Genomic DNA, 26,538 nt, shown 5'->3' with positions numbered 1-26,538 from the left:
TGAAGGAAAATTGTAAATAGTACTGCGATTTATCCATTTTGTGTTCATATTGCATTTAATTGAAAGATGTTTGTTGTTTTTTTTCTCTTTCTTCTTTCTACATACATTCTTGCTGCTGGAGGCTGTAAATTTCCCCAGTGTGGGACGAATAAAGGATATTTTATCTTATTCTGTTGATTATTATATCGATTAATTGAATAATCTGATTCAATTTAATTTTCCGTAATAATGAATTACAAAAACTACATACATTCTTGCTGCTGGAGGCTGTAAATTTCCCCAGTGTGGGACGAATAAAGGATATTTTATCTTATTCTGTTGATTATTATATCGATTAATTGAATAATCTGATTCAATTTAATTTTCCGTAATAATGAATTACAAAAACCATGACTGTTTATTAAGTAATTACTGTTGTTTGTTTAGTATGGTTTAGTGATTGAAAAAAAACAAACAAACAAACAAAAAATAAGCAATATCACGCTTCCTCTTTTCCCTCTCAGGCCACTGAAGAAAAGGAGGAGATGGAGGAACTCCAAGCCTACAACCGTCGCCTCCTCCACAATATTCTGCCTAAAGACGTGGCTGCACACTTCTTGGCACGCGAGCGGCGTAACGACGAGCTCTACTACCAGTCCTGTGAGTGCGTGGCGGTTATGTTTGCCTCCATAAGCAATTTCTCCGAGTTCTACGTAGAACTCGAGGCCAACAACGAGGGGGTGGAGTGTCTACGTCTGCTCAATGAGATTATCGCTGACTTTGATGAGGTACCAACGCCTGCAAGGCTCGGTGTGCCGGCACGACAAGTTTCACCTCTTTTGTGGGTCATTTATTGGCAGATTATCAGTGAGGAGAAATACAGGCAGCTGGAGAAGATCAAGACCATTGGCTCCACCTACATGGCCGCTTCCGGCCTTAATGACTCCACCTATGACAAAGAGGGCCGAACACACATTACCGCACTGGCTGACTACGCCATGAGACTGAGGGAGCAGATGAAATACATCAATGAGCATTCATTCAACAACTTCCAGATGAAGATAGGTAAAAACATGAGATGGTCTTCATTTTGGCCCCTCCGCCACGGCAATAAATGGTTTGTGTGGTACTTTTCCTTCAATATGCAGGTCTGAACATTGGACCAGTGGTAGCGGGGGTCATCGGTGCGCGGAAGCCTCAATACGATATCTGGGGAAACACCGTCAATGTGGCCAGCCGCATGGACAGCACGGGTGTACCGGACTGCATACAGGTGGGTTGTATGCTAACGCTTCTCGCAATAAGGATAGTTTCCCAGCTCACCTGTGATCCTAATGAGAACAATCGCCATGGCTCGAAATATATATTTTTGCTAATCACCGTCTTCATTTGGGGAGCAAGGTTTTGAGGAGCTACTAATAGCTACCGTATTTTCCGCACTAAAAGGCGCATTGGATTATGAGGCGCACCTTCAAGGAATGGGCTATTTTGTATTTTTTTTTTTTAATATTGGACGCACTAGATTATAATACAATACAATACATGCTGATTTATGTAGCGCTTTCACAACAGCGGCAGCTGTAACAAAGCGCTTAACAAAACAGTTAACATAAAGTAAAATAATAAACACAACACATAACATAAAACACGGACAGTCGTGCAGTTCTAGCCACTTTTCCGTCACACGCTTTGTTGTTTGAAGCAGTTTGATATGAAAGAGGAGAGAATCAAAGTGTCCTTTAACCAGTGGATCAGAGACCTCATGCTCAAAATGTGCACACGTCGGCTACAAGCTAAGTTTCAAAGTCAACAAGAAGCTGTAGCATGCATTGACGAAAAAAGAGATTGGTTCACTTCTCCTGTCCCATGGAAATCCATTTCAATTCCAAGCGGCGACTCACGGTTCCAAATACGCATCGGCACTCTGCGCCAACGCTCCTCTCTCCTCATCCTCAACTTCAGCAGCCATCCATCCAGCCGCACCAACGCCGACTGTCCATAGCCACTGAACAAAACGGGGTTGTGAAAAATGCTGCCCATTACAGGCGCAAAAAACAAGCGCCCCAGGTCTGTCCAGCACCGACAGTCAATGGTGCCGACATTCCTCCCAATCAAAATCTGTGCTGGTACAGGCGTGCTGCCGAGAAGGCGCAACCACCAAGCACAGATACTGCTCCTTTGACGAATGTCGTGGCCAAAAAACGCTGAAAACAGTCCATATCAGGTCCACACGATGAAACAACAAACAACACGCAATGTACAATGCATCCACTAGATAGAGCTACGCTTCTTCTGTTCGACTCAAGAGGCGTTCATGACCGCCTCCGAAAACGTGAATCAATGATTACTTCAATGAAACTACGAAAATTGAAAGTAATGCAGCAAAACAGAAAATCAAGCGAGGAAATGACTAAATAAATTCTATCGCACCCCTCCAGAATTTATTTTGGCATTCCCTTGTGCGTAGAGCCAACAGAACGATCAGATGTCAGTAAAATCTAGGAGACCGGATTGTCTCAGAAGTGTTTGTTATTTATTCCTTTGTGGTGTACTGTATTCACAAATGAGGAAATCACAAAATAAATTCTGGAGGGGGGCTATAGAATTTGACTTGACTTGACTTGACATTGACCCTCGACACTGAATACGTATGTCCCAGTGCTATGCTTCAGTTGGGCGCAAAGACTCTCTTCCTCGATCAGTAATGAAGAACCCGGAGGGGCTGCTGCGCTCTACGCCATCTCACACGACAGAGGGAGAGAAGGGAAATCCGACAGCCACTCTGCTGATTATTGGGAGGAATATTCGGCACAGACACGATGTAACGAGTTTCCACTCAGCGATATCTGTCACATTTGGCAGCTCTGCGTTCAGCGTTTGTTTGATTGAGACACAAGATATGCGACCTTCGACTCGGAAATTGCGATGCGAAACCGCTTATTTCGAGCCTTAAGCGCTATTGCCAACTGATGGATGTTCTTTTCGAATTCATCACATCCTCGCGATTCATTTTGCGCAATCATTGCCAGCGTTTCAGTTTCCTGTTGCTCTGCTTTGTCTTGCGCCGTTCTCAGGTGACAACAGACCTCTATCAAGTGCTGGCGAGCAAAGGCTACGTGATGGAGTGCCGTGGAGTGGTTAAGGTCAAAGGTAAAGGGGAAATGACAACCTACTTCCTCAATGATGGCCCACCCAAGAGTTAGCAGCCGTGGCAACAGCAGGTGGCTACTGCAGGGACACAGCACCGCTGAGTGAGGACTCACAGAGTGAGCAAATGGCTACAAACAACTGGAAACGCCATCACTTGAATCCCAAGTCCGGAGGGGGGAAGTGTCAGACTTTCAATGGAAACATGTACTTGAAGAAAGACAAATGTCTGATTTGACGGCCTTCGTGGCACATCTAGAACTCGAAAGACTGACGTTTTTCTCATGTCAAGCCTCTGTCAGGCTTCTTAAAAGATGCAAAGTCTGTTTATTTCAATCAACGCCTTTTAGCCTGTGTCAAAAGAAGATTTTGCGCTGTACATAAGGCTACTTTCTTTTACATCTTCATGTTGCTTTTTACATGAATTAAGAAGAGGTACTTGTATCTGAGTTCCGGATGAATTATTTATTACAAACGTATTGTGCAAAAGGTCCTTTATGAAGAAGTGTGACGACATAAAGCTCGTGCACAAATATCCAGTTTACTACACGACAATAAGTGTGTATGTACATGCCTATTTGTGGATGAATATATGTACAAAATGAGGAGGACTCTATTGACCAAAGACGAAAGTATTTACTAAAAGCAAGGCAAGAGATGTCACGGGATCTGTTCTGGCAAAAGTCAGCAACGTTTGTTAGGCCTGAACCTTGTGTCTTCTTGCCCAGCTGCTGGCAGTAAAGACTGCTTCATTGTTTTCGTAAACTATGTTTTAAAAACAAACAAACAAAAATGTATTTATTTTTGTCTGTCATTCCAGCAGCAAGGCGCATCCGCTCTAAATTATTATCGTGCCCTCAACCTCTAGATGACTAAAGACGACAAAGGATGTTTTAAAGAAGGCTGCATTTGAAATGTCTATTTTTCATTTGTGCTCTCTGCGGAGTACAAGTGGCTTCAGCTGGGTTTCAAGCGCTTGTTTCACGACATTATTGGTTGCTTTTTCAGAGTTGGAGCCACCACTATCCAGCTGGCTAAAGCCGTAACAGTATGTCAATCCCTCCTTCGCCTTTTGGAGGTGTACCGGTACTTTTGGGGCAAATAGAAGTTGTCGGCAAAGCCGTTCCGAAGGAATACTTTGGATGTCAGCGCAGCCTGATTTAAGAACAAGATGAAGGAAAGATAACTATATTGTTTTGACTGAATACTGTGCTTTGTAATCCTGGAGGGGCAAAACTATTTTCACTGTGAGGTTTCTATTTTTCAGCAAAACTGCTTTCTTGCCAAACATAAGCGCTTTGAAGCATGTCTTATTGTGGTACCTTCAGTTCAGTTTTGTTTGTTTTAATGTCGGGTCATTTTTGCCACTTCCGTATTCATCGTTTGTATATTCTTAATGTTTTGATGACGACGATGATGAATTCTAATGCTTATTATGATGATCCCATTCCAGTGAAAAAGGATCAAAGACCAGCACGCTTTCTTGTTCAACGTCTGTGGTGAAGCTGAAGCTCACGGGTAACAACTGCAGCCAATGAATTCTGTCATTCAGACGTGATATACCATACTGTATTTCCACTGGCCGTCGGTGCGATCACGTACAGCAAGTAATAACTTGGCTGCGTGCTCACATAAGCATAGCAGCAAACAGTTTTTTTGTTTTTTTTTTTAATTGACACTCCTGCAGTATTGTAAATCTCAGTCGGACTTTAAAGTAATGTCTCCTTTCCACACAACTCAACAGAGAACCGAACATACCGATATTTCCTAACATTATACCACTATGTGGTAAATGAGACTGGGGAAAAAAAGGTGTTAAAGGCAGCACATATTTTGTCAGGATCAATTTCTTCAGTTCATGTATTATTTTCCCAGTCTTTCAGCAGCATTTTTGCTGACGGCTGAGTTTGATTGCCTTAAATTCATTGATGACATTTATGAGAATAACGCTATACAGGAACTGTGCCTGCTGGCCCTTTCTGGACCGATGGCGAGAAAAGAATAAGGGCTTGTTGAGAATATTCTCTGTGCAACAGCTCATCATCACCCACCTTTTTTTTTTGCCACACGAAAGCCCTGACTCTACTCTTTTGCCGCACTCAATGGCCGACAAACAGTTTGTACCAAAGCCAGCTCATGCGACCTTGCGCTATTGGTCCCTGTTTTGTGGCTTTGTGTTGTCAGGTGTGGCAGAGGTGCCAGAAGAAAGCAATGTAATGGACAACAGCAAGTAACGAGGGAACTGTGACCAATAAAGAATGATTCGTCTTAAGTTCATAGGCTGGATAAGCGTTGATAAAAATGTGCATTGTATGTATTTATTTCTATTGACTGTCCATGGACTTCTGTTAATTGTTCAATGCTGGGATGTTTTGGTGGAGCAGGAGGAGAAGGTTGTCCCCACACAACTGAAACAGTATTTACGCTCAGGCCTGACAGAGAAACTTCTGTGCTTGTTTTGTTTTATTTGTATTTTCCCTGAGTTGGTGGAGCTCGGCGGGGCGTTTTGCATTGAATGGCAAGAGTTGAGGACTGACAAAGAGAAAAATAAAATTCCCCCTTGAAGAAAGAAAATTCAAATGGAGATCAGTGGCTCATTTGTATGTTTTCACCTGTAGGCCGATACGTGCTGCATAAATGTATTAATAGTGATAGAAAATGGAAGGACATTTTAGCTATTCATTTTCCTCTTCTTAAAATGTTTTGTCATCGCAGCATTTTATGACGGGCCGATTTTGTTTATTCACACGCCTTAAGGGATTTAAAAGATGATCGGAAGTTATGTTTTCTGGAAAAGGGGGGTTGGGGCAGGAGCCACCGGTGACATGAGTCAAAAGGGACTTCACAGGTAAACTAAATTTGCCCTCATCTAAACTTTTGAATTCACACATGTCCGACTTTTCAGTGTTTCGGTGCCTTTTGCACAATTTCCTGGTTCAGTTAGATTTGGTATTTAAACAGTCCTTCAGACATCATTCTGTTCACAGTTTGACAGCATCAGATCAAGAGAGCCTAACCATTTAGCAACAGTAGCCTCATCAATTGCAACACTTCATAGATGTGCTAAGAGGTAAGTGGCCACTGAGTGCAAGAGGGCCGGTGTTTCCCACCGCAGTTAGAGTGCAGTTACGGTTCATCCTTAAATTCCACCCACAAGTAAAATAGCCGTGATGTTTTGTGAGTATTGTATGAAAGGGCTTTACAGAAATCAATGTTAGCTACAGCACTTGGTCACCTCCTTCACCAGGGTGAAATGTTGCTGGCTAGCCTGCAAGTGTCTTCTTCTTTGTCTGAGCATGCGATAGACTGCAATGGTGGAAATTTGGACTGGAAATAACATTGGTTCATGGAATCAGAGCTTAGTGCTAGCAACTGAAGTAAAACTTTGAGTTTGAAAGTAACCATAGAAAACAGACATGGTGGTCGACTGGTTTTCACTTCCACCTCACAGAGCAGGGGTGCAGGGTTTGATTCTGTCTCTGGCCTTCCTGTGTGGAGTTTGCATGTTGTCCCTGTGCCTGCGTGAGTTTTCTCCGGGTACTTTGGTTTCCTCCCACATTCCAAAAACATGCTTGGCAGGTTAATGGAAGACTCTAAATTGTCCCTAGGTGTGATTGTGAGCGTGGATGGTGTTTCGTCTATGTGTGCCCTGTGATAGATTGGCAACCAGTCTAGTGTGTAAGAGGGCTGGGATAGGCTCCAGCACGTTCGCGACCCTTGTGAGGATATTTGGATTAGAAAATGGATGGATGGATTTATGCTCCTAGTAGGAGCAGTTTTGATCTGAAGTCACAGTATAATAGCAGTTTTAGTTGACATGATTTAACCGGTCAGGCAGCTTTTGTACGCAAACACGTGAATACACAAGTGAGTAAACCGGCCATCCCGCTTTTAGTGTGCTGAAGTTTTTATACCATTCATTGTCTCATTGAATTTACTTTACAAGAGGAATGATTTTTGATAACGAGTATCTTGGAACATATTGCAATTAGTGTTGAGTGGGTTTTGAAATATACTGCATAAGGCAAGCAGCTAAGGAAGAACAGAAGCTATAACAACAGTCAACCATCCTTAAGTTAACTAAGTGTATGAGGAAACACTGTGAAATTCATTTCCTCATTCTTGTCAGACTTGTGCTGTTTCCAAAAGGAAGAACTTTAACCCATTATTTTTTCTAAATGTCACATATAACAAAAAACAATTGACAATGCAATTCAAAAGGGAACACTGGTAAAACCACTGCATCAAACACATTTGTAGATGGCAACAGATTGCACCAGCCATTTGGAAGAAACTGAAGGAAAAACGGCTGGCTTTCATGATCAGACTTCTCCAGCCCCGGGTTGTCTTCAGTAGAACAGCAGAACACTGTTTGGAGGGTTAACACGGGATCAGTCCTCGCGAGACGTAAAAGGATCAATTTGCTGCCATGTTTGGTACGGAAGTAGGCTGCTTTTTTTCACTTGGGAAGAATTTCTTCTTTTCTGCCTCCAATTTCCCACACATGTTCAAAAACATTTACTGAACAATGGTACAACATTTTTAACTCGTTCAAAACCAGCCAATTCTCGACCAAGTCTAAAAAGACGTTGAAAAACATCTTTGGGAGTGAATGAGTTAAGGTAAGAAATGACTGCTACCTTCTTTTGAGCTATTCCAATTGTCCACCTGAATGAAATCCAAGGAAAACCTCTACTAGCATACGAGTTGTGGGCAATAACTGGTGAGATGGTTGAGATCTAAACAAGTTTTTCGCCTTTAAATTAACACCATCACACCTTTCCGGAGCTTCTATGCCATGTCTCAATGCACTCTTGGAAGGATTTTTCAAGGATTGTCCATCTCTGTCTTAAAATAAAGTGTAACTTTAAAGAATTGTAAAGGATTTATTCAGCAATATTTTTCAGGTGCCCACGTTAACTGTGGCAGCGGTGCTCCAAACCCAGGAAAATCTATGATAAACCCAATAAATATCTCATTAAAATAGGAGTTGATGGTTTTGCTCGAATCGAATTATATGATGATTAAATTCTTGTTTTTCTCGAAAACACCCATCCATTTTCTAATCACCGTTAGCATAAACTTCCCTGTCTCATGCGCGTGGCAAGAGCTCGCGTGTGCGCACAGGCGGCGTGCTTGTGCTGTACATTGTCGCCCCGCCCACTAGCTGGGCCGCGACGTCACCCCGCAGCAATGGGAACTCGAGCGAGCGCTGGTGAGTTCCTCGCAAACCAATAACATCGCCCAATTCCTCCTTGTCACTTGGACGGGGAAGTAGCGCATCGTCCCGGTTCGTTGGCGTTTTTCGTTTGTACAGTTTTCTTCGTACACAAACTGTGGTCTGTTGTGGTGCGTTTTTCTTCTTGACAACGGCCACGTAAGTAACACTTTTATTTCCGTTGAATAAGCTTTTTGGGGGGGGGGAGAGCTCGGCGCCGCTTGCTAGCTTGGAAGAAGCAGCTTGTGTTGTCATAACAGCACGTGAAGCTAAACACTGATGACAGGGCGCTTTTGGTCCCCGGCAGCCCGTTGCAAAATGCCTCTCCGAAAGTATCACAGGCAAACATTACTTCGTTTGGCTTTTGCAAACCACCGCTAGCGTTTCATTTCGCCGTTGAAATAATAGACGGAGAACCCAATAATGGACTCAAAGATTTGACGAGTTGGGTCATCTATCAAGGTGCACAGCGGAAAGGTTGATCCCCGCTTAATAGGGATTTAGTCGAGGATTTGACTAATATCCTTATAGTTTGTCTCGGGCTATTTGCGGGAGTTGTACTCGCTGTGGAGGGCTTTTAGCACGTTGAGCCCCCACCCACGTGCTCTTGCAGTCTTTTGTTTATTACTGTTAAACGACGTCTGATTTGATATATTGATCCAAAGCGACAAAGCTGATGCTAAAATAATGATGCAGTAGTCCAGGAAGTATTGTGCAACGTGTTACTTGCCACTCAAAGTGGTGGAATTTCCTCCACCTGCACTTTGAGTGGAGAATAATTGGACGAGGAAGTAATTTTGCACAATACGCCCTTCGCCAGAAATGACGCATTCCCATGGCATATTACATTATTGTCAATGGGGGGTTAAAATACTCACAATGTTTCATAAACTGCTAATGTTATTTCTACTTTTTCTTTTAATACTTTTCAATAAGAGGACTCAAGAAGTGTTCCACATACAGCAGTTCAAAAACAGTACACTCTGTATAAATTGCATTAAAAAGTCTGGTAATAGTTGAAGTAGGGATTTGAGTCATTTATTTAAATACATTATGTAAGATATAAAGAGCAGACTCTGAAATGCACTCACTTTACATACAATACTCATGTTGACAACTTGGCACATGGAAAAAAAGGGACAACACTTTGGTAGCAAACCATTCTTGGAGCAAAAATCATTAATCATCTTATAAGGCACCGAATTGGGAATATCTTGCTTCTCCAAATCTGTTGCATCAGTCATTGTCATTAATGCTCTCTGGTTAACATTTTTTCAGGTTGCTGCTGTTCCTGCTTTTTCTGCCTTAAGGAGCCGTGACATAGTATTTGCCCCCTTCCTGATTTCTGTGTTCTTTGCATAGTCATCACACACAAAGATTTCAGTTATTCAAAACAATGTTTATGTCACACAGAGACAACCCAAGAAAATACAAAATGCAGTTTCTAAATGCCCTTTTATTTAGACAAAAACAAAAAACAAACCTTTCTGACCCTCTGTGAAAAAGTAATTTCCCCCTAAACCTATTAACGGGTTGTGGCACTCTTTGCAGCAATAACTGAAATCAAGCATCTGCGATAATTGGTGATGAGTCTTTCACATCACTGTGGAGGAAATTTAATCCACTCTTCTTTGCAGAATTGCTTCAACTCTGCCATATTCAAGGGCTTTCTGGCACGAACGGCCTGTTTAATTAAGGTCACACCACATCAGCTCAATTGGATTCAAATCTGGACTCTGACTCGGCCACTCCAAAGTCTTAATTTTGTTTTATTTGAGCCCTTCAGAGATGGACTTGCAGGTCTTTTTTGGGGATCGTTGTCCTGCTGCTTGATCCAAGAGCACTTGAGTTTGAGGGTGCAAACTTATTGTCGGACGTTCTCCTTCAGCATATTGTGGTCGACAGCAGAATTCATTGTCCTATCAATCACACCAAGTTGTTCCTGGTCCTGAGAAAGCAAAGCAGCCACACACCATCACACTGCCACCACCAGGGTTCACTGTTGGTATTCTGTTCTTTTTATCGAATGTTGCCAATTTTTACTCCAGACGTAACACGCCGCACAGCTTCCACAAAGTTAAATTTTTAACTCATCAGTCCACAGAATGTTTTTCCAAAAGTCTTGAGGATCATCAACATGTCGTTTGGCAAATGTGAGACAAGCCTTTGTGTTCTTTTTGCACAGTAGTGTTTTTCGCTCTGGGAACTCTTCCCCTGGATGCCATTTTTGGCCCGTGTCTTTCTTATGGTAGAGTCGTGAACACCGACCTGAACTGAGGCCAGCGAGGTCTCGAGTTCTTTAGGTGTCGTTTTAGGTTCCTTTGCAATCTCCTAGATCATAGGTGTAATTGCAGTTGGTTAACCACTTCTGCAAATGTTTGCCACTTTCCCAGTTTTATCCATTTGCGGATAATGGCTCTGAAAGTGGTTTGCTGAAGCCCCAGAGACTTGGAAATGGCTTTGTAACCTCCTCCAGACTGATAGATTCTAAGTTTTTTTTTCCCTAATTACTTCGGCTCATAACATGATGCGTTTGTTTCTTGTGATCTTGTAGCCTACATCACTTTGTCTGACAGATTCTATTTATATGATTTCTTGATTCAACAAAACTAGTGTGCTACAGTGTTGCCTCTGAAATTGAACTCGGCTTTCCCAAAACTGGCATCAGTTACATTGTGATGTAATATCCATCCATTCATTTTCTGATCCGCTTCATCCTCACAAAGTTTGTGGGGCGTGTTGGAGCGTACCCCAGCCGTCGTGGAGCAGCAGACGGGGGACACCCTGAACTTGTTGCCAGTCAATCGCAGGCCACAGAGTCTCACAAACATCCGCACTCACTCTCACACCTAGGGACAATTTAGAGTGTTCAATCAGCCTGCCATGCATGTTTTTGGAATGTGGGAGGAAACTGGAGTACCCGGAGAAAACCCACGCAGGAACGGGGAGAACATGCAAATTCCACACAGGAAGGCCGGCGCTGGAGTGATTTAACAAGGGTGGCAATTACTTTTTCACATAGGGACCGGTAGTTTTGGACTTTATTTTTTATTTGATTTTTTTTTTTTTTTTTTTTGCGCCTTAAATTTAAATTGGCATTTAGAAAGAGCATTTTGCATTTCCTTTGGTACTCTCTGTGTGATATTAACATTGGTTTGATGAGCTGAAACCTTTTGTTGGTGATAAATACGCAAAGAACACAGAAATCAGGAAGGGGACAAATACTATTTTACACAACTGTCAGAGAGATTTTAATCAATCAAGATCTTAATCATAGTCTTTTTCTACTTCATGTTTTCATCAAGGGAGGTTAAAAAATCCTATGTTGACAAAGTAAGGAGTGGAAAGTACAAATGAGTCGTAATGTAGAGACCAAACAACAACATGAGCACATAAGATTAGATAAACTCTTTTTTTGTTATCAAATTCCATTTGGACTCTTCATGTTTTTTTTATCAAGTGAAGAAACACTGTTTTTAACCATCCATCCATTCTCTGCATCACATGCCTTGTCCCCTTTATTTTCTATTTTGTAGAGAAAATGAGCAACATTCCCCTTTCACGTTCCGAGGTGTTTGGAGAGCTGAGGAAGGAGCTGCACAACGATCATGAGTTCCGACATTCCGATGTTCATGTGTTTATCATCATGGGAGCCTCGGTGAGAATTGAAGTGTGGCTACAGCTGTGTGTCCCTTTCCAAATTAGCTGCCTGTTCAATAATTGAGCCTGGTCTTAGGGGCGGAACTGAGACGTGAGTTCAAAATGATGGCATTGATCAGATTACGAAAGAGGACATTTCAAAGACACGGCAAGCGAAGTTGCTGAAATTTCCCGTGCAGACCACAATGGCCAGTCTATATTTTGTGAGCGATAAATTTATTCACCTTTGAAATCGTAGTGATAGAAAAGATTATTTTATATAGACCATAATAAAAACAAGTAATGTTAAATATTACTACACTGCAAGCCGCTTTGTTTTGAATTGATGAGCAAGCTCGCGAGCGAGTACAAGCTAGCTAACGGACGAGTCCAGTAAGCTGACATCTTGAGGCAAACCCAGATCACAGATATTCATATAAGCAATGAATAGCATTCATGGGCTAGGCCGGTCCCTATAACAAGAGTCACACATCCAGTAAATAAACAAGTACCGGTAGTTTAAATAGAATGGTCCATCTTCTGATCAGATTGATGATCGGTTATGTTTTTTTTTTAAACTCACTGATCCAAGATCAGCTCAAAAATCCTGATCATGTCCAGTCAAGCCTAATTATAATGCCTACTGGATGGGGAAATATAATTTTAATGATTAACAGCTGCTTTCCAGACCTGCATTCAGGTAACCACTTCACTACAGTATATTATAAAAATATAATGCAGTGTATGATAATCAACATGAACAGTATATCTCTCTTTCCATTCCTATATACACTTTTTTTTGGATACAGTTATAGCTGAAAGAGGAGCGATTCTAAGTCTCCTTTCTCCCGACATACAATATTTGTTAAATCACTGTCTAATCTAGATTTTTCTTTTAAATACACAAGCCCGTATTATTAAAATTGGTTCAGCTGGCTCTTTCCAAGATGGATTAGTGGACATTTTGGTGAAACAAAGCATTTAGATTATGTCAGCACAAGTGATACTGTTTGAACTTGTGCCAAAGGCATCTGAAACTTGTTCCCCTTGCATTACCTCTCGACACGTACTGTACCAATCCTTTAAAACATATGTTGTAAGTCTTCCAAAAATACTGCAGTAATTGCACATGATCTGATTGAGGAGATGTTGAAAGTGATTTCACCAAGCCCCTTCAAGCAAGAGCTGCACAGTAAACCAAGCTTTCAAAAGCATCACCTCGAGGTTCCTCTTTGCTTCGACTTGCTGTCCATTCTGCAATGTCACCAGAGCACCTGCCATCTATTTGAACACGCACAAAAAGCACAGTTGACTATTTTAACACAGGAAATTGGAACACATCCTTACCATTTCAGATTGCTAAATTCTTAGCAGCAAAAGTGAAAAGTGGAGGACTGATCAAAGGGTAGGAGAGATGTGATGTGTTCCTGAGCGCCAATTAACAGACAAAGAAATTGCAGTGAAAAAAGCAACATCAACCATGATTTATCAGAACACTCCCACTCCACCTTTTTTCACAATTTCTTGCTTCACCACCAAGTCCTTTGGCCAATTTAACAATGAACAAGTCATTATTGAAGACGTGTGATTCATCTAATTTTTATATTATTTGTGTAAATCGTGCAATGCTGAAACCAAGGCCACAACCGGGAACTTGATGCCATCATCCAAAGACTCTCACGACAGCTGATGCTGCTTCGCCAAAAACACTTGGGATTACACTTGTCTGCTAATTGAGCGGGGATCTCATGAGATTAACGGACAATTTATGTGATGTCAACATCATCATGGTTGAACTCTAAGTTTTGCTTACCTTTGGAAGCACATTTTTACAGAAAGTTTGAGTTGAACTCCAAATGGAACTGCTTTCTGTGTGTTGGATTTGAGTACAATATTACAGAATTGTAAAAACGGCTGCCACCTGCTGGCCACAAGAGGAAGATGAGGAAGTGGAATTTAACTGGTTGTGACGCTATGAAATGAAACTTGAGTCGTCATTTTTTCCAACAATGTCAAGGTTCATGCAATCAAATGAACAATTAGTCTGTTGGTGCACACCCAGTACATATGCATATCATTTCTCTTGCTTTGTTTGCACTTGAGGTGTGGTGTTTTGGACATGTCAATGGCTGTCAGCAAAATTCTTTAAGGTCGCTTCAATGGCAGATCAACGGAACACCTGCTGTATCGAATTTAATGGCAAGCATCAAGCAAAATTCTGGCATCACCATCCATTTATTTATTTTTCAGTACCACTGATTCCTGTTCAGCGTTTCAGCTGCCCTTCAACACAATATTTCAATTATTTTTGTATTTGATGCAACACTTATGTTAGATATGTTGAGTTGACATCAATAGTATGCAATTCATCGTTTTCAGCATCAACCTTTCATTGACACTAAAGTCGTTAAGTATTATTCTACCCACTTTCAGCAATTTCCCCTTTGCTTAAAAGAATTTGGTTTGTCACCTGTTTTCCTTTTTGGGGTGTTGAAGAGCTGTTCGCTGTTCCCTTGTTTCAAGTCATTACTTAGTTCAGCAGGGTGACTTGGATAAGTTTGCAGGGAACCCTTACAATATTTTAAAATCTACATGTGTTTGGACCTGCAGGGTGATCTGGCCAAGAAGAAAATCTACCCAACTTTGTGGTCAGTCAACTTCTGAGCTAGAAAAATTCCTCACATGTATTTATATTGCAAATAGTGATGCCATGTACTGTTCCACTGTTGACTAGTACTTCTAGAGGTACTGAGTCACTTCTGAAAGTTCTCTTCCAGGTGGTTGTTCAGAGACGGTCTCCTCCCAGAAAAAACATTTTTCATTGGCTTTGCTCGCTCTGACCTGACAGTTGACGCTATCAGAACTGCGTGCATGCCATACCTCAAGGTAGTAGTGCTCTTTCAACACTTTGCAATGTCAACTGGCTGTGATTGACTGGTATCACCCCCCCCCCCCCCTTGTTCATCTCCTGACCTAGGTGGCAGACTCTGAAGCAGATCGGTTGTCAGTCTTCTTCAGCAGGAACTCATACATAAGTGGCAAATATGCAGATGAGGATTCCTTCTCCAATCTCAATAAACACCTTCTCACTCTGCCGGGAGGATCGGAGGCAAACCGGCTCTTCTACTTGGCTCTGCCACCCACAGTCTACCACGATGTTACCAAGAACATAAAGCAGCACTGTATGGGTGAAATGTCAGTCAACGCTTTTTCCCCCATATCGCTTGCCGTGCGCTAGTGTATGGATGAATGTTTTGAAGAAAAGTTTCGCAAGCAGGCGGTAGCCGACCTACTTTCGTATGCTGTACAGTATGCTAGAAGCTCAGGTCATGGCTTGGATGTGAATGATGATTTACAATTATGCCCCTTCTGTTCTTTGCAGAGGCTGGACCCGAGTGATTGTAGAGAAGCCGTTTGGACATGACCTTCAGAGCTCTGAAGAGCTGTCTGCTCACCTCTCTTCCCTCTTCTCAGAAGACCAGATCTATCGTATAGATCACTATCTAGGCAAAGAAATGGTGCAGAACCTTATGGTGCTTCGGTAAGAAGTTAAAAAAAAAACAGGGATTTCTGTCTGTACTTGAAAATTCTGTAATTAGGGATGGTCACCCACACTTTTGGAGATAATACATCATGAGATATACATACATACATGCTGATTTGTATAGCGCTTTCACAACAGCGGCAGCTGTAACAAAGCGCTTAACAAAACAGTTAACATAAAGTAAAATAATAAACTCAACACATAACATAAAACACGGACAGTCGTGCAGTCCTAACCACTGATGCAAAAATTGTAAACCGGACGTTGCACCAAAACGTTATATACGGTCACCAAAATAGCTGAAACACTTTCTGAAAGCAATACAGTCCTATATTAGGGTCTTTCCGTGCCAAAGAATCCAGTGGGTTCATCAATCTGATTTTGATGATTTTTTTGTACATATCTTAAATCATTTGTATGTTTCAGAGAAGATTTGAGAAATTACATTTCATGGGAAAAAAAATGTTGGGGTCATGTGATTCACAAGTGCAATTTCATGGTCAAACTCGGGGTCAACAGGCCTAGGTCATATATGCACCAATCTTATAAATGATTGTGCAATTGGAATCCTTGACCCATCACTGCAAACGATAACCACAGTAATAAACTGTTAAATCAGTACCTCTCAGAATCTGAACTGTGTCTTATGACCTACATGATGGCAATAGTCATACTGTGTAAAGGAGCAATTTAAAGGAGCAAGGACAGAATTTGTGATCATGTGTATCTGTTCTTCAATTAAGGAATTACTTTCAAATGCTTAACTTTCAGTTGATTCAGGGTTGAGATCCCTGCCAATATCATACAAGAAACCAAACATGGTCATTTAAGAAGAGAAGCTAGTTGTCACGAACAGCTGTATTTTCCTCTGTTGTGCCGCTGAAGGACATTCAACTTGCTGTGGTTACAGATTTGGAAACCGCATCTTTGGCCCTATCTGGAATAGGGACAGCGTGGCCTGTGTGGTCCTGACATTCAAAGAACCTTTTGGCACTCAGGGAAGAGGAGGCTACTTCGATGACTTTGGAATCATCCGGTGCGTGGCCAAAACTGGAATTACGCTGCAGTTCTATGCTGTTGACTAGGAAGAGAAGACTTGATTTGGCCACACGATCAGCTGTCTTAATCAGCGTGATCACGTGCAGCGGGGCAGGCGTCGCAGCTTCCTTTCTGTGATCTCCTGTTCTTTGTCCTGATTAGAGATGTCATGCAGAACCACTTGCTCCAGTTGCTATCTTTGGTTGCCATGGAGAAACCAGCCTCCACCAGCTCTGATGATGTCAGGGACGAAAAGGTACAATGCTCTTTCTTATCGCTACAAAATGGGATTTCATGAATTATTCTTTTGATATGTTTTTCTTCTTGAAGGTCAAAGTGCTGAAATGCATCAACCCAATTTTAATGTCAGATGTGGTGCTGGGTCAGTATGTGGGTGACCCAGAGGGCGAAGGAGATGCCAAGTTCGGTTATCTCGATGATCCCACAGTCCCAAAAGGATCCACTCAGTCCACTTTTGCCACAGCAGTGCTCTATGTGCACAATGAGCGCTGGGATGGTAAAGTTGGGTTGCCCTTTGGAAAACCTCCACAACAACCAAATCTGTCGCTTGCACTTATTCGGATCTAAGTTGCAACATTTGCTACCTCCTCAGGCGTTCCTTTCATCCTTCGCTGCGGAAAAGCTCTAAATGAGAGGAAGGCCGAGGTTCGGCTGCAATTCACAGATGTACCGGGGGACATTTTTGGAAATCAGTGTCGCCGCAATGAGCTGGTGGTCCGTGTGCAACCCAATGAAGCCGTCTATGCCAAGATGATGAGCAAGAAACCTGGCGTGTACTTCAGCCCTGAGGAGACAGAGCTGGACCTCACCTACAAGAGCAGATATAAGGCATGCGTTCTCGACATTCATTGGGCTGCATGGAAGGCTAGCACGCATTATGAATAGGGGTTCGACCTGTCAATGCATAATAATCATCCTTGTTTTTTTTTTTTTGGGGTAGGATGTGAAGCTACCTGATGCTTATGAGCGTCTCATTCTGGACGTCTTCTGTGGGAGTCAGATGCACTTTGTACGCAGGTCTGTAGTCAATGTCGCCTGTTGGTTCTGTTTGGTAGGATTAACGGTGCCTACCCAAGCAGTTAATGTGCCTTTTTAAAAATGGTACAAATATTAAAAGATTGTCACGTTTCTACAGTGATGAATTAAAGGAAGCCTGGAGGATCTTCACTCCGCTCTTACACCAAATTGACAAAGAGAAGCCAAAACCGATTCCTTACACATATGGAAGGTTCGTGACAGTGTTTATATCCTCAATTGGAAGTAAACATCACAAACACATTTTGACCATCCCCCTCCCTCCTTCTAGCCGGGGACCAGCAGAAGCAGATGACCTTGTGAAGAAAGTTGGATTCCGCTATGAAGGCACTTATGTATGGGTGAACCCCAACAAACTTTGAGCTAAGCAGAGTTTAGGGAGTAATTAGGTTGGTAGGATAGTTTGAGGGGTGTGCCACGTTTGAGCCACACAGTGTCCCAGCATGCTTTTACAGAGTGATGGTTTTCCCATACTGTGGCTCCAGTTATTATATCTCAGGTAAACAGGTTATTTGTCTGCGCCACTGCATCAGGTGTTCAAAAGAGTGAGGAATTTACATCATGACTTTATCCCACCATCTGGTTGGTTGTGGGGAACAGGTAACTTATTTTGGGAACAAAACCAAATTATTATTTTTTTTTTACACATAAGTCTGATAAACTGGCTCCCAAGCTCGTCAACTGTCACATTCAGCAGTCTCAAACTTGACCAAAAAGATGGTAATGTAAAACATTACCACATGAAGTACTGTGCAGAAGCAAAAGTCATTATGATTGTATCACCACAAAGCTTTGATTCCATTCTTTTTTTCCCCCCCACCTTCTCTCCCTGTGATCAAAAGATCGCCTCCTGCAAATAGACACACGGGAGGATGCTGATAGTTTCTTTTGCAGCATTTTTATTGGAATAGTCTTAAGTGTCCTCTCGGGCTAGAAGGCAAGCACTCTCAACAAGCCTCCCTCTGATTGCATTCCCTTTTGTTTGCATGTTCATACTTATTCAAGTTCATTCCATATTTTAGATGTAGAAAAGTGAAGCAGGTTTCCACATCTTTGAATGTCCTTGTAATGACCAACTGTGTGCTGCTCTGTTCTGCACTCATGTAATGCTGGCACTACTACTATATCTACATGCGTAAATAAACTACTTTTGCTTCTGTATGAATACGTTTCATGGTAGTTTTATTCAAGCGCTGTATTGTAATTCCAGATAGAAATATATATTGTAAGCTTACCGCAGCAATTGCTACACTGCTTTTGTATATATTTTTTGCCCTAGATAATTCCAGAGATTTCCTTTTAATAAAACCTGCAAGTGTTTTAACCACCACATTTCCTTCTTTGGTGCGGAGAGTGGTTCTAACTTGGGTAAAATATTATTGCACTCTCATCACTACTTGTTAGATACACTGGGTATGTTAACGCAGGTCAACAGCAAGCCAAACTCAAATCTTCATGAGCTAGGAAACTGAGCTTTATTTCCGGTCATGTCGACAGCGTACAGTGAACAACTGTGACCGCTCGATGAAAATGTAGAGCAGGGGTCTCCAACGTGGTGCCCGCGAGCACCAGGTAGCCCGTGAGGACCACACCAGTAGCCCGCCAGTGCTAGGATTGTGATTTGCTCGTAGAAATTATGATTTAAAAATGCAAACATGGGCAGTATTATAGATTCTATAGCTACCTATTTAGCTATCTAACTAGCTAGCTACAGTATACATCTAGCTAGCTAATGTTCTAATATTATTAAATGTCATTTGTACAAATGTTATTTTAGACGTGTATCAATTTAGTAGCCCTTCACACAATCAGGACACATGAAGTAGCTCTCACTCTCAAAAAGTTTGGTGACCCCTGATGTAGAGTGAAAAGCCATTTCTTTCGAAGGTGTACAGAAAGGGAATGTTAACACGGGAGCACCAGTTAGAACAACCACAGTTTGGCTTTCTGCAGCGACTCATCTGACGAAACGTCTGCTACACACAATGCATTGCAATTACTAGATGGAGATTTTAAACACAATTACCTTTTATATGGAAAAACATGAATTATGTTTCAAATCAAGAAATGTTATGAACCCTCCTTTTTTTCTTTCTTTCAACCTTGATGAAATGCCGCGAAACCTTTTCTGTGTGCAGAACAATTATTCCACCAATGTCAACATAGCAGTTTATTCACAAATGACAAATGTTGACATTAAAAAATGCAAGCTCTTAGGCAGTCATGTTAACAAGTGGAGGGACATTTCAGAAGTAGTATTGGGTTTGCACAAATAGGTGCATTAGCCAAGACTTACCGAGTAGCAACCGTGCATTCTAAGGCACTTGCGTTGAGTAAAAACAGTTGCGTTATCAATACAACGTGCAAGACAGGAAATGATTTGCGGACACAAAAAGCTACTAAAACATGGGTGACGTTCTGATCAAATAGCTTCCGTTAATGGACAGCTATCAACTGGACGGCATCATTATCATTACGTTGTCCATATCTGCTGGATATTCGAATTTGAATTCGTGCTTTTCATGCCCCCACAAACATTATACAATGTTATGTGAATGGCAGTCATATACTGTACTAAATCTGGTCGAGTCATTGTTGACAGCCTCCTAGTGGCGGAAGTCAAGTATGATATTTAGAAACCCTGGATTTCTCTTCTGGCAAGAAAATCGAAACAGAAAAAAAATCATCTATTAAGTTTCAGCATGATTTCATAAACTGAAAAAGCACTTTAACCTACGGCGAAGGACAAAATGAGTGACTTAAAAACAACTGTTATGCAGGGTCTCCATGGAGTGATCACAAGGGCCACTGTTGTGTCACAGCTGTAAAGTGACTGGTCACAGCGAGTTTTCGGATGAGTAACGGATGACGTGGTAACGTTCTCCATGTAGAAGGCACTTGGTCAGTTTGTTTGACTTTTACATGTGCTCTGGATGGTTTTGTAAGCAGCTGATAAACTCTGTGACTGGATGGCCCTGGAAGCAGATCTCATAGACTGCATTGAATAGTGGGAACCTGGGGGAGGAAACAGTTTGCGGTCAGTGGAAAAATTAGGTGGACTGACATCATTTGATTCCCCCAAGTTGGGCTGTGTGTGTGTTGATGCTTGGCTTACTTGTCAACCAAGTTTTTGTGCTTGAGGATGAGATAGACCTCAGCTGCAGTGGCTGGGCCTTGCAGCTTTTGCCCGTTCAGCATCTCTTTCTCCAGCTCCTCAATAGACTGACCAAGAGAGAGAACATGACAGTGACATCTTATTAAAAATTCAGAGAGAGTCACACACTTGAGTAGTGTTCCTCCCACTTACCTTCCCTGTCTTTGCAAAGGCCTCGGCGACCTTGCGATTGCGGCCACCGTAGCAGGTTGTGATGAGATCCGCGACACCGCAGCTTTCCAGGAAGGTTGCAGAGGACACGGGCCCGGCAGTGCAGAAAATGCGGGCAAATGCGATCATCTCCATCAGTCCCAACCGTATCACTGCCGCTTTGGTGTTGTCCCCGAAACCCAGACCATCACAGAAACCTGCCCCGACGGCAACGATGTTCTGTAGGACATGGAGAGAAAAAAAACTATTTCCATGAAATTCAGCTTATCTCATCAATATTGCACAATATACCAATACTATCTCATGAATTCATGGGCCAATGAAGCAAACATACAATTTCAGAGTCTGCTGGAACAAAGGAATTACTTTGAATAAGATCTAATGGTATTATGGGTACATTTTAGCATCACAGTCACTGGCCATCAAAGTTTGTTTAAATAAGTCATTGCCATTTTCTGTGACAATTATCTAGCTCTGTGATGCTGCATGTAAAAATATGACCCCATAAAGCCCACATAAACAACAAATACAAGTTCAAAAAAGGCACATTTTTGGTAGTCAATGGCTTTATTCATGCTCACCTTTAATGCTCCACAGATTTCCACCACATCATGCTCTGGCACCACAGTCACACGGAAGTTGCTGGTCTGCATGAGTTCCTTTAGAAGAGCCCCATGGTTTTCGTTCTTGCATCCTGGAAGATGAAAACTCAGCCATAAGCACTTATTTATTTCTTTTTGTAAATGATGCATGATAACCCTAGTGCCAACATTTTTTGTTTTTCTTCTCTTTAAGCAATTTTCTCAACAGTATCACCAGTTACTAAGATTCTCCTCACCTATGGGGTGGCTTAAAACACAGTCACAGGCTGTCTGAAATGTGACAAAAACTGTGGGATGCGAAGCCAAACCTGGCCTCGTCTGTCTCACCCTGTCTCATTTAAACAAGGAAATAAAAGGCACATTTAACAATAACCCATACTGAAAAGACAACAAGCTTAATTTATGTGTTCTTGCCACTGCAGGTGGAGTCAATTCCAAAGCAAGCATACAGAGAAATTAACCTACAACCAGCAGGTATTGATGCAGCTCTCTCTTTAAAATAGGTGGTACGGAAAAACACAAATGCAATAAAAATACATTGACCCAAATCTGCATGCCTTCAGATTTGCCATGAAATACCTCTTCAATCTGATTTAAAGAACCACATATATGCTACAGCAGCTGTGGTGCATTCTGGGATTTGTAGTGGGTATGGGGTGGAAGACAAGCTTATTCCATGCAATAAATTCAGACTAACCAATGGTAGTCTCACAAAACTTTTCATCAGCTACTTCGTTGGCAATGTTGGCCCCCATCAGCACACTCATTGCAATGCCGAGCTTCTCCTGGATCACATCAGAAATGAGTTTAAGTCCATCAGGCCCCTCGTCAACTCCCTACAAAGAAGCAATCACATACAAATGTTATTGTGTATTCACATCAGGCCCCTTTAAGAGCATGACATCAACTGTGAAGCAACAATACCGCAAAGTCAAACCTTGATTAGAGATATGCCCAGTGCATCACTCTTTATCTTGTCCTTCATGGTGTCGCAGGCTTTGCCAATAAACTGGTGCGGGATGACAAACACCAGAATGTCTGCATCACCGGATGCCTCCACCAGGTCTGGAACGGCCAGCTGAAGAGAAATGGCAGCATGGAAAGAAGGAAAATGTCATTGATGCATTTCTATGTGTGATAATATTCTTTGAGGGACCACGAGGACAAACACGGAGCCCGATAAGACCTTAACATAAAATGGCATATAGAAATAATATCCATAGGAAGCATAAAATGCATACTAGCAAGCGGTGAATGCAAAGCGACATTCCACAAATGTTTTGGTAAATGACAAGAAACCAACATGGGCTTACCACATTTGCTGGTAGCTTGTGCCCAGGAAGGTACTTCACATTCTCATGGTCAGTGTTGATAATTTCAGTCAGTTTGCGCCCATGCACCAACTCCTCAAACACCCACATTTTTACCGTGTTGTCAAATTTGGAATTCCGAGCGGCGTTGACACCCACTATCTTGGCAATGGCAGAGCCCCTGTGTTGTTCATAATGTTTGGTTAGTTTTGGACTTGACCCCAAAATATATTACAGTCACATTCAAATTCGGTTGGTGTGAAGGATGCGATGGCACTTGGTTATGTGTGTTGAAAAGAACTTGAGAGCCTATGAATCCTAATCCTTGTGTCATATAATTATACAGATTTATAAAAACTCCATTGCAATAACCATGCTGTTCTTTTGCATGCTATGGAAACAGTGCATACACATACAGTGTGCCTTCTGACAGTGGACAACATAAGCAAGTCTAAATTTTGCCTGCCTACAGTGTAGAATTACACAAGATGTTAAGGAATACTTAAAAATTTGGTTTAATATGATTAAGTGGGATTCAAACAATGATTCTCTATCTATCTATCTATCTATCTATCTATCTATCTATCTATCTATCAAATGTTCAGCTACTGTACGGGTGACCAGCCTTTTTAAAACTAAGAGCTACTTAGGCACTGATTCATACGGAGGGCGATCAATTTGAGACACACTTCTGAAAAAATAAATGTACTCAAATTACCTTTAATTACATATGTGATATTCATCTATGTAACGAATAAATACTCATCATATTGATGATTTTTCACATTGTTGATGACACTGGTCAACAATTTTTTGTACATTTTTTAAAATTAAAGATGCAAGTACACTTTTCTAGATTACTTTTTGAACTCGTTCCAAATTTCCCTGCATTTTTTCTCTAGCATATCAGGTTTTCTAAATAATAATTAATTACTAAAATAATGTGTAATATATTTATTAAATATAAGTTAATGGTTATGTTCTGCAACAAGTAGAATTATTCCAAACATCATAGATATAAATTAAAATGCATGGTTAAAATTTCAATGCGCAAGTTTTTTTTTTAATTTACAGATGAAAAATGAAAATATCTAAAAAGAAAACAACCACGATGTGCTCCATAACAAGAGGACATTTTAAAAATCAGCATCAAAACTACATTTGGGGGCACAAATACATTTGGGGACACAAAAAAGGTAAAGTCGCATCACTGGTGAACGTATTTTTTAGTACATGCACAGGCTGTATTATGTTCAGGATATTGTCTGAAATGCTACTGTAAGACCATGACTCGGGGGCTGAACATTTAGTAATTAGTCACTAGATTGTCCACGTTAAGTTTTATTTTTTAAAGCGATCGCCTTCATAACAACGCATTCTCCATTTCATATATGAATGTTTTAATTGAGTTCTTACACGCAATTTGTGTGAAATGTATCATGTATTTTATCATGTATGAACGGGCCGTGACGTATGACGTCATGCAGCAGTGCGCGTCAGATGCCGAAACATTACGCACACAAACTCCAAACCACGGCGTTAAATATAACCGAAAGCGAATGACAGCCGTTGAGCTCGCGCACTCCTTTCGGAGGTATACCACCAAAAGGACGACAGTGCCATTTAAATGCTGAAGTAGCAGCAAGAGATCAGCAAAGCAAGTACTCTGCGAAAAGCAGCCGGTTAGCTAGCCGTTGGCCACCCGATAATGCTAATTTGACTAGCATAAGTAGCACCGGAGAACACCGGAGAGATGGCCACGCGTTTTCAACATCAGCCCTATCCAGCCTGCCTCCCTCGCTCTGTGCACCTTGGAGCGTTGCTGCTGCTGCTGCTACTACTTGCCAATTTCCAGATCCGATGATGCAGACTTTCTTCGCGGCTGCCATGGTGAGAATGCGAATCGATGGGTGGGTGAGTGAACTCTTGAAGAGGTTACGCAACGTTCAAGCAGCTGCTGCCTGCCAAATGTGCCGAGGTGGACGCCGAGCCTATCGTGTTATTGGCTCACGCGAGGGGAGACTCCGGCCCGCCCATTGCAATCGACGCTCCAACCCGCTGGGTCACTCATTCATCGAGCCGATATGAGGTTAGTGGGTTCCAAGGAACTCGGGGAACTGTCTCACTCACACCTCAACTCACTTATCCTTATTACCGGAAATCGTCCTGTGCTTGTCACAATCACTCAGTCTCCGTGAAAGTAGAATTAAGAAACTCTAATTCGTGGCCAGTTATAAGTACAATAGCTGCATAATGATAAATATCTGGGAGCGTGTTTCCTTTTTTATGCCGTTTTAAAAAACGGATTATCTCACTGTCAAATTCAAGGCACGGGGGCCCACCATAGCATTTAAGTGGGCCGCAAAGGCAAATTCAGGTGTGTTTCTTGTTAAGATAACACAACTGCGAATTGTCTGTGGGTTCATAACATTTAGGTATTGCACGCATTTTTTTTCTTCCCAATCCCAATTTTTAAATAAATTGAAAAATTGTTTAACATATTTTTTGGGCTTCTGTTGTGCTTCTGTGATAATACATTGCGATCATACATTTATGTGGGTTCAGAGTCTTAATTACCCCCCCCCCCCCTCCTCCCACACTTGTTACATAAACTGCAGTTTGTGTAACAAGTGGTTAACTAATACAAAATCAAAGTATAATGCTGTTAAGCAGCAAATTTTCATCAGATATTTTGTATTTGCTTTGTTTCAACTGCAGCTGTTGTGAAAGCGCTACATAAACAAAGATGTATTGTCTTGCAGGGACACTAATACAGTACATCTTTATATAATTCAATTGAGTTGTACAGGTTGTATGTAACATGGAAAAACCTGGCCTGGCACAGGGGTGTGTCAACATATTTTTACAGCACAGAAATCTTGCATTTACTCGTATACTTAAACCATTGGAGGAAACGCATTGTATTCTTTTGGCTTTATTCCCAACAACTATTTGCAAAGGTTAATCACAACGCAAGCAAACAATAGCCCTTTACGGTCAAGCAAGTAAGTAATGGGTAGTTAAACATTGACAGATGCTCAGATGGATTTTCTCTGCCTATTTAAAACCCTCATAGTCCACCGTTTGCGATAAATGCAAAATTATGTCTTTCAATCAAAGGCAAAGGCATTCGGACAAACACGAGAGAGCTAAAACGTATGGGGGGGTTCTAAAATGGCCGAAATTTCATGACGTCACCGGCTGATAATTCTTAGGCATTGCAGCAATAATAAAAAAGGTTTTGATTCCGTAATCTTCACAATTTACATATTTTGCACCATAGAGACCCATTATAATTCATATTTTTAATTTTATTATAAATATTTATTTATTATTATAACATATTTATAATTCATTCCAATTGTGCAACTTTTAGGTGGCGCCAGAGGATCGCAAATGAGTTTGCCTTTTTGCAGGAGGCTTCAAACCAATGCATTTTACATGAACACGTCCGGTCGGGATTGTTAGTAGGGCTTGGTTGGGACCTCCAGACACAATATTTTTTTTCCTTTTGCAAAAAATAAAGAATAAAAAATCCCAAAGAACTAATAAAAACTATATATGTATGGATAGCACAGATGCCTCTGAACATTTTGAGTGTTTGAAAAAAAAAAAAGAATGTTTGTATAACACAACATACATCATTTCCAAAATTGTAAAACGCGTAACTTAGGGTTTTT

At 41.5% G+C, this 26,538-nt stretch overlaps 3 protein-coding genes across 4 annotated transcripts in view; 2 read left to right on the top strand and 1 right to left on the bottom strand.

Moving 5' to 3' along the window:
• The window catches only part of LOC127595514 (adenylate cyclase type 6-like), a 36,653-nt gene extending 30,947 nt beyond the window's left edge, over positions 1-5,706 (top strand). For both annotated transcript variants that reach the window (XM_052057085.1, XM_052057084.1), the window contains 4 exons: positions 504-767; positions 840-1,044; positions 1,128-1,252; positions 3,054-5,706. In XM_052057085.1, coding sequence (XP_051913045.1) covers positions 504-767; positions 840-1,044; positions 1,128-1,252; positions 3,054-3,182 — 723 coding nt within the window. In that variant the 3' untranslated portion in view covers positions 3,183-5,706. The remainder of the gene's footprint in view (positions 1-503; positions 768-839; positions 1,045-1,127; positions 1,253-3,053) is intronic.
• Positions 5,707-8,304: 2,598 nt separating this feature from the next.
• Positions 8,305-18,786, top strand: g6pd (glucose-6-phosphate dehydrogenase). The gene is made up of 13 exons (XM_052057125.1): positions 8,305-8,341; positions 11,881-12,002; positions 14,594-14,631; positions 14,761-14,869; positions 14,961-15,178; positions 15,366-15,524; positions 16,438-16,563; positions 16,728-16,821; positions 16,896-17,082; positions 17,179-17,414; positions 17,527-17,603; positions 17,722-17,814; positions 17,893-18,786. Exons 1-13 carry the CDS (start codon positions 8,320-8,322, stop codon positions 17,981-17,983), a joined length of 1,572 nt encoding a protein of 523 aa, XP_051913085.1. The 5' UTR covers positions 8,305-8,319; the 3' UTR covers positions 17,984-18,786.
• An 841-nt stretch (positions 18,787-19,627) lies between these two features.
• LOC127595552 (glycerol-3-phosphate dehydrogenase [NAD(+)], cytoplasmic) lies at positions 19,628-24,853 on the bottom strand. Its single transcript, XM_052057156.1, has 8 exons — positions 24,704-24,853; positions 22,862-23,039; positions 22,486-22,626; positions 22,246-22,384; positions 21,528-21,640; positions 20,929-21,165; positions 20,737-20,843; positions 19,628-20,636 (listed from the first exon to the last, which is right to left on the bottom strand). Exons 1-8 carry the CDS (start codon positions 24,745-24,747, stop codon positions 20,540-20,542), a joined length of 1,056 nt encoding a protein of 351 aa, XP_051913116.1. The 5' UTR covers positions 24,748-24,853; the 3' UTR covers positions 19,628-20,539.
• Between the last annotated feature and the right edge of the window lie 1,685 nt (positions 24,854-26,538).

Source organism: Hippocampus zosterae, chromosome 2, assembly GCF_025434085.1.
Source record: "Hippocampus zosterae strain Florida chromosome 2, ASM2543408v3, whole genome shotgun sequence".
Taxonomy (NCBI): domain Eukaryota; kingdom Metazoa; phylum Chordata; class Actinopteri; order Syngnathiformes; family Syngnathidae; genus Hippocampus; species Hippocampus zosterae.
Note: the sequence above shows the minus strand (reverse complement) of the source record. Positions and strands in the feature narration are given on the sequence as shown.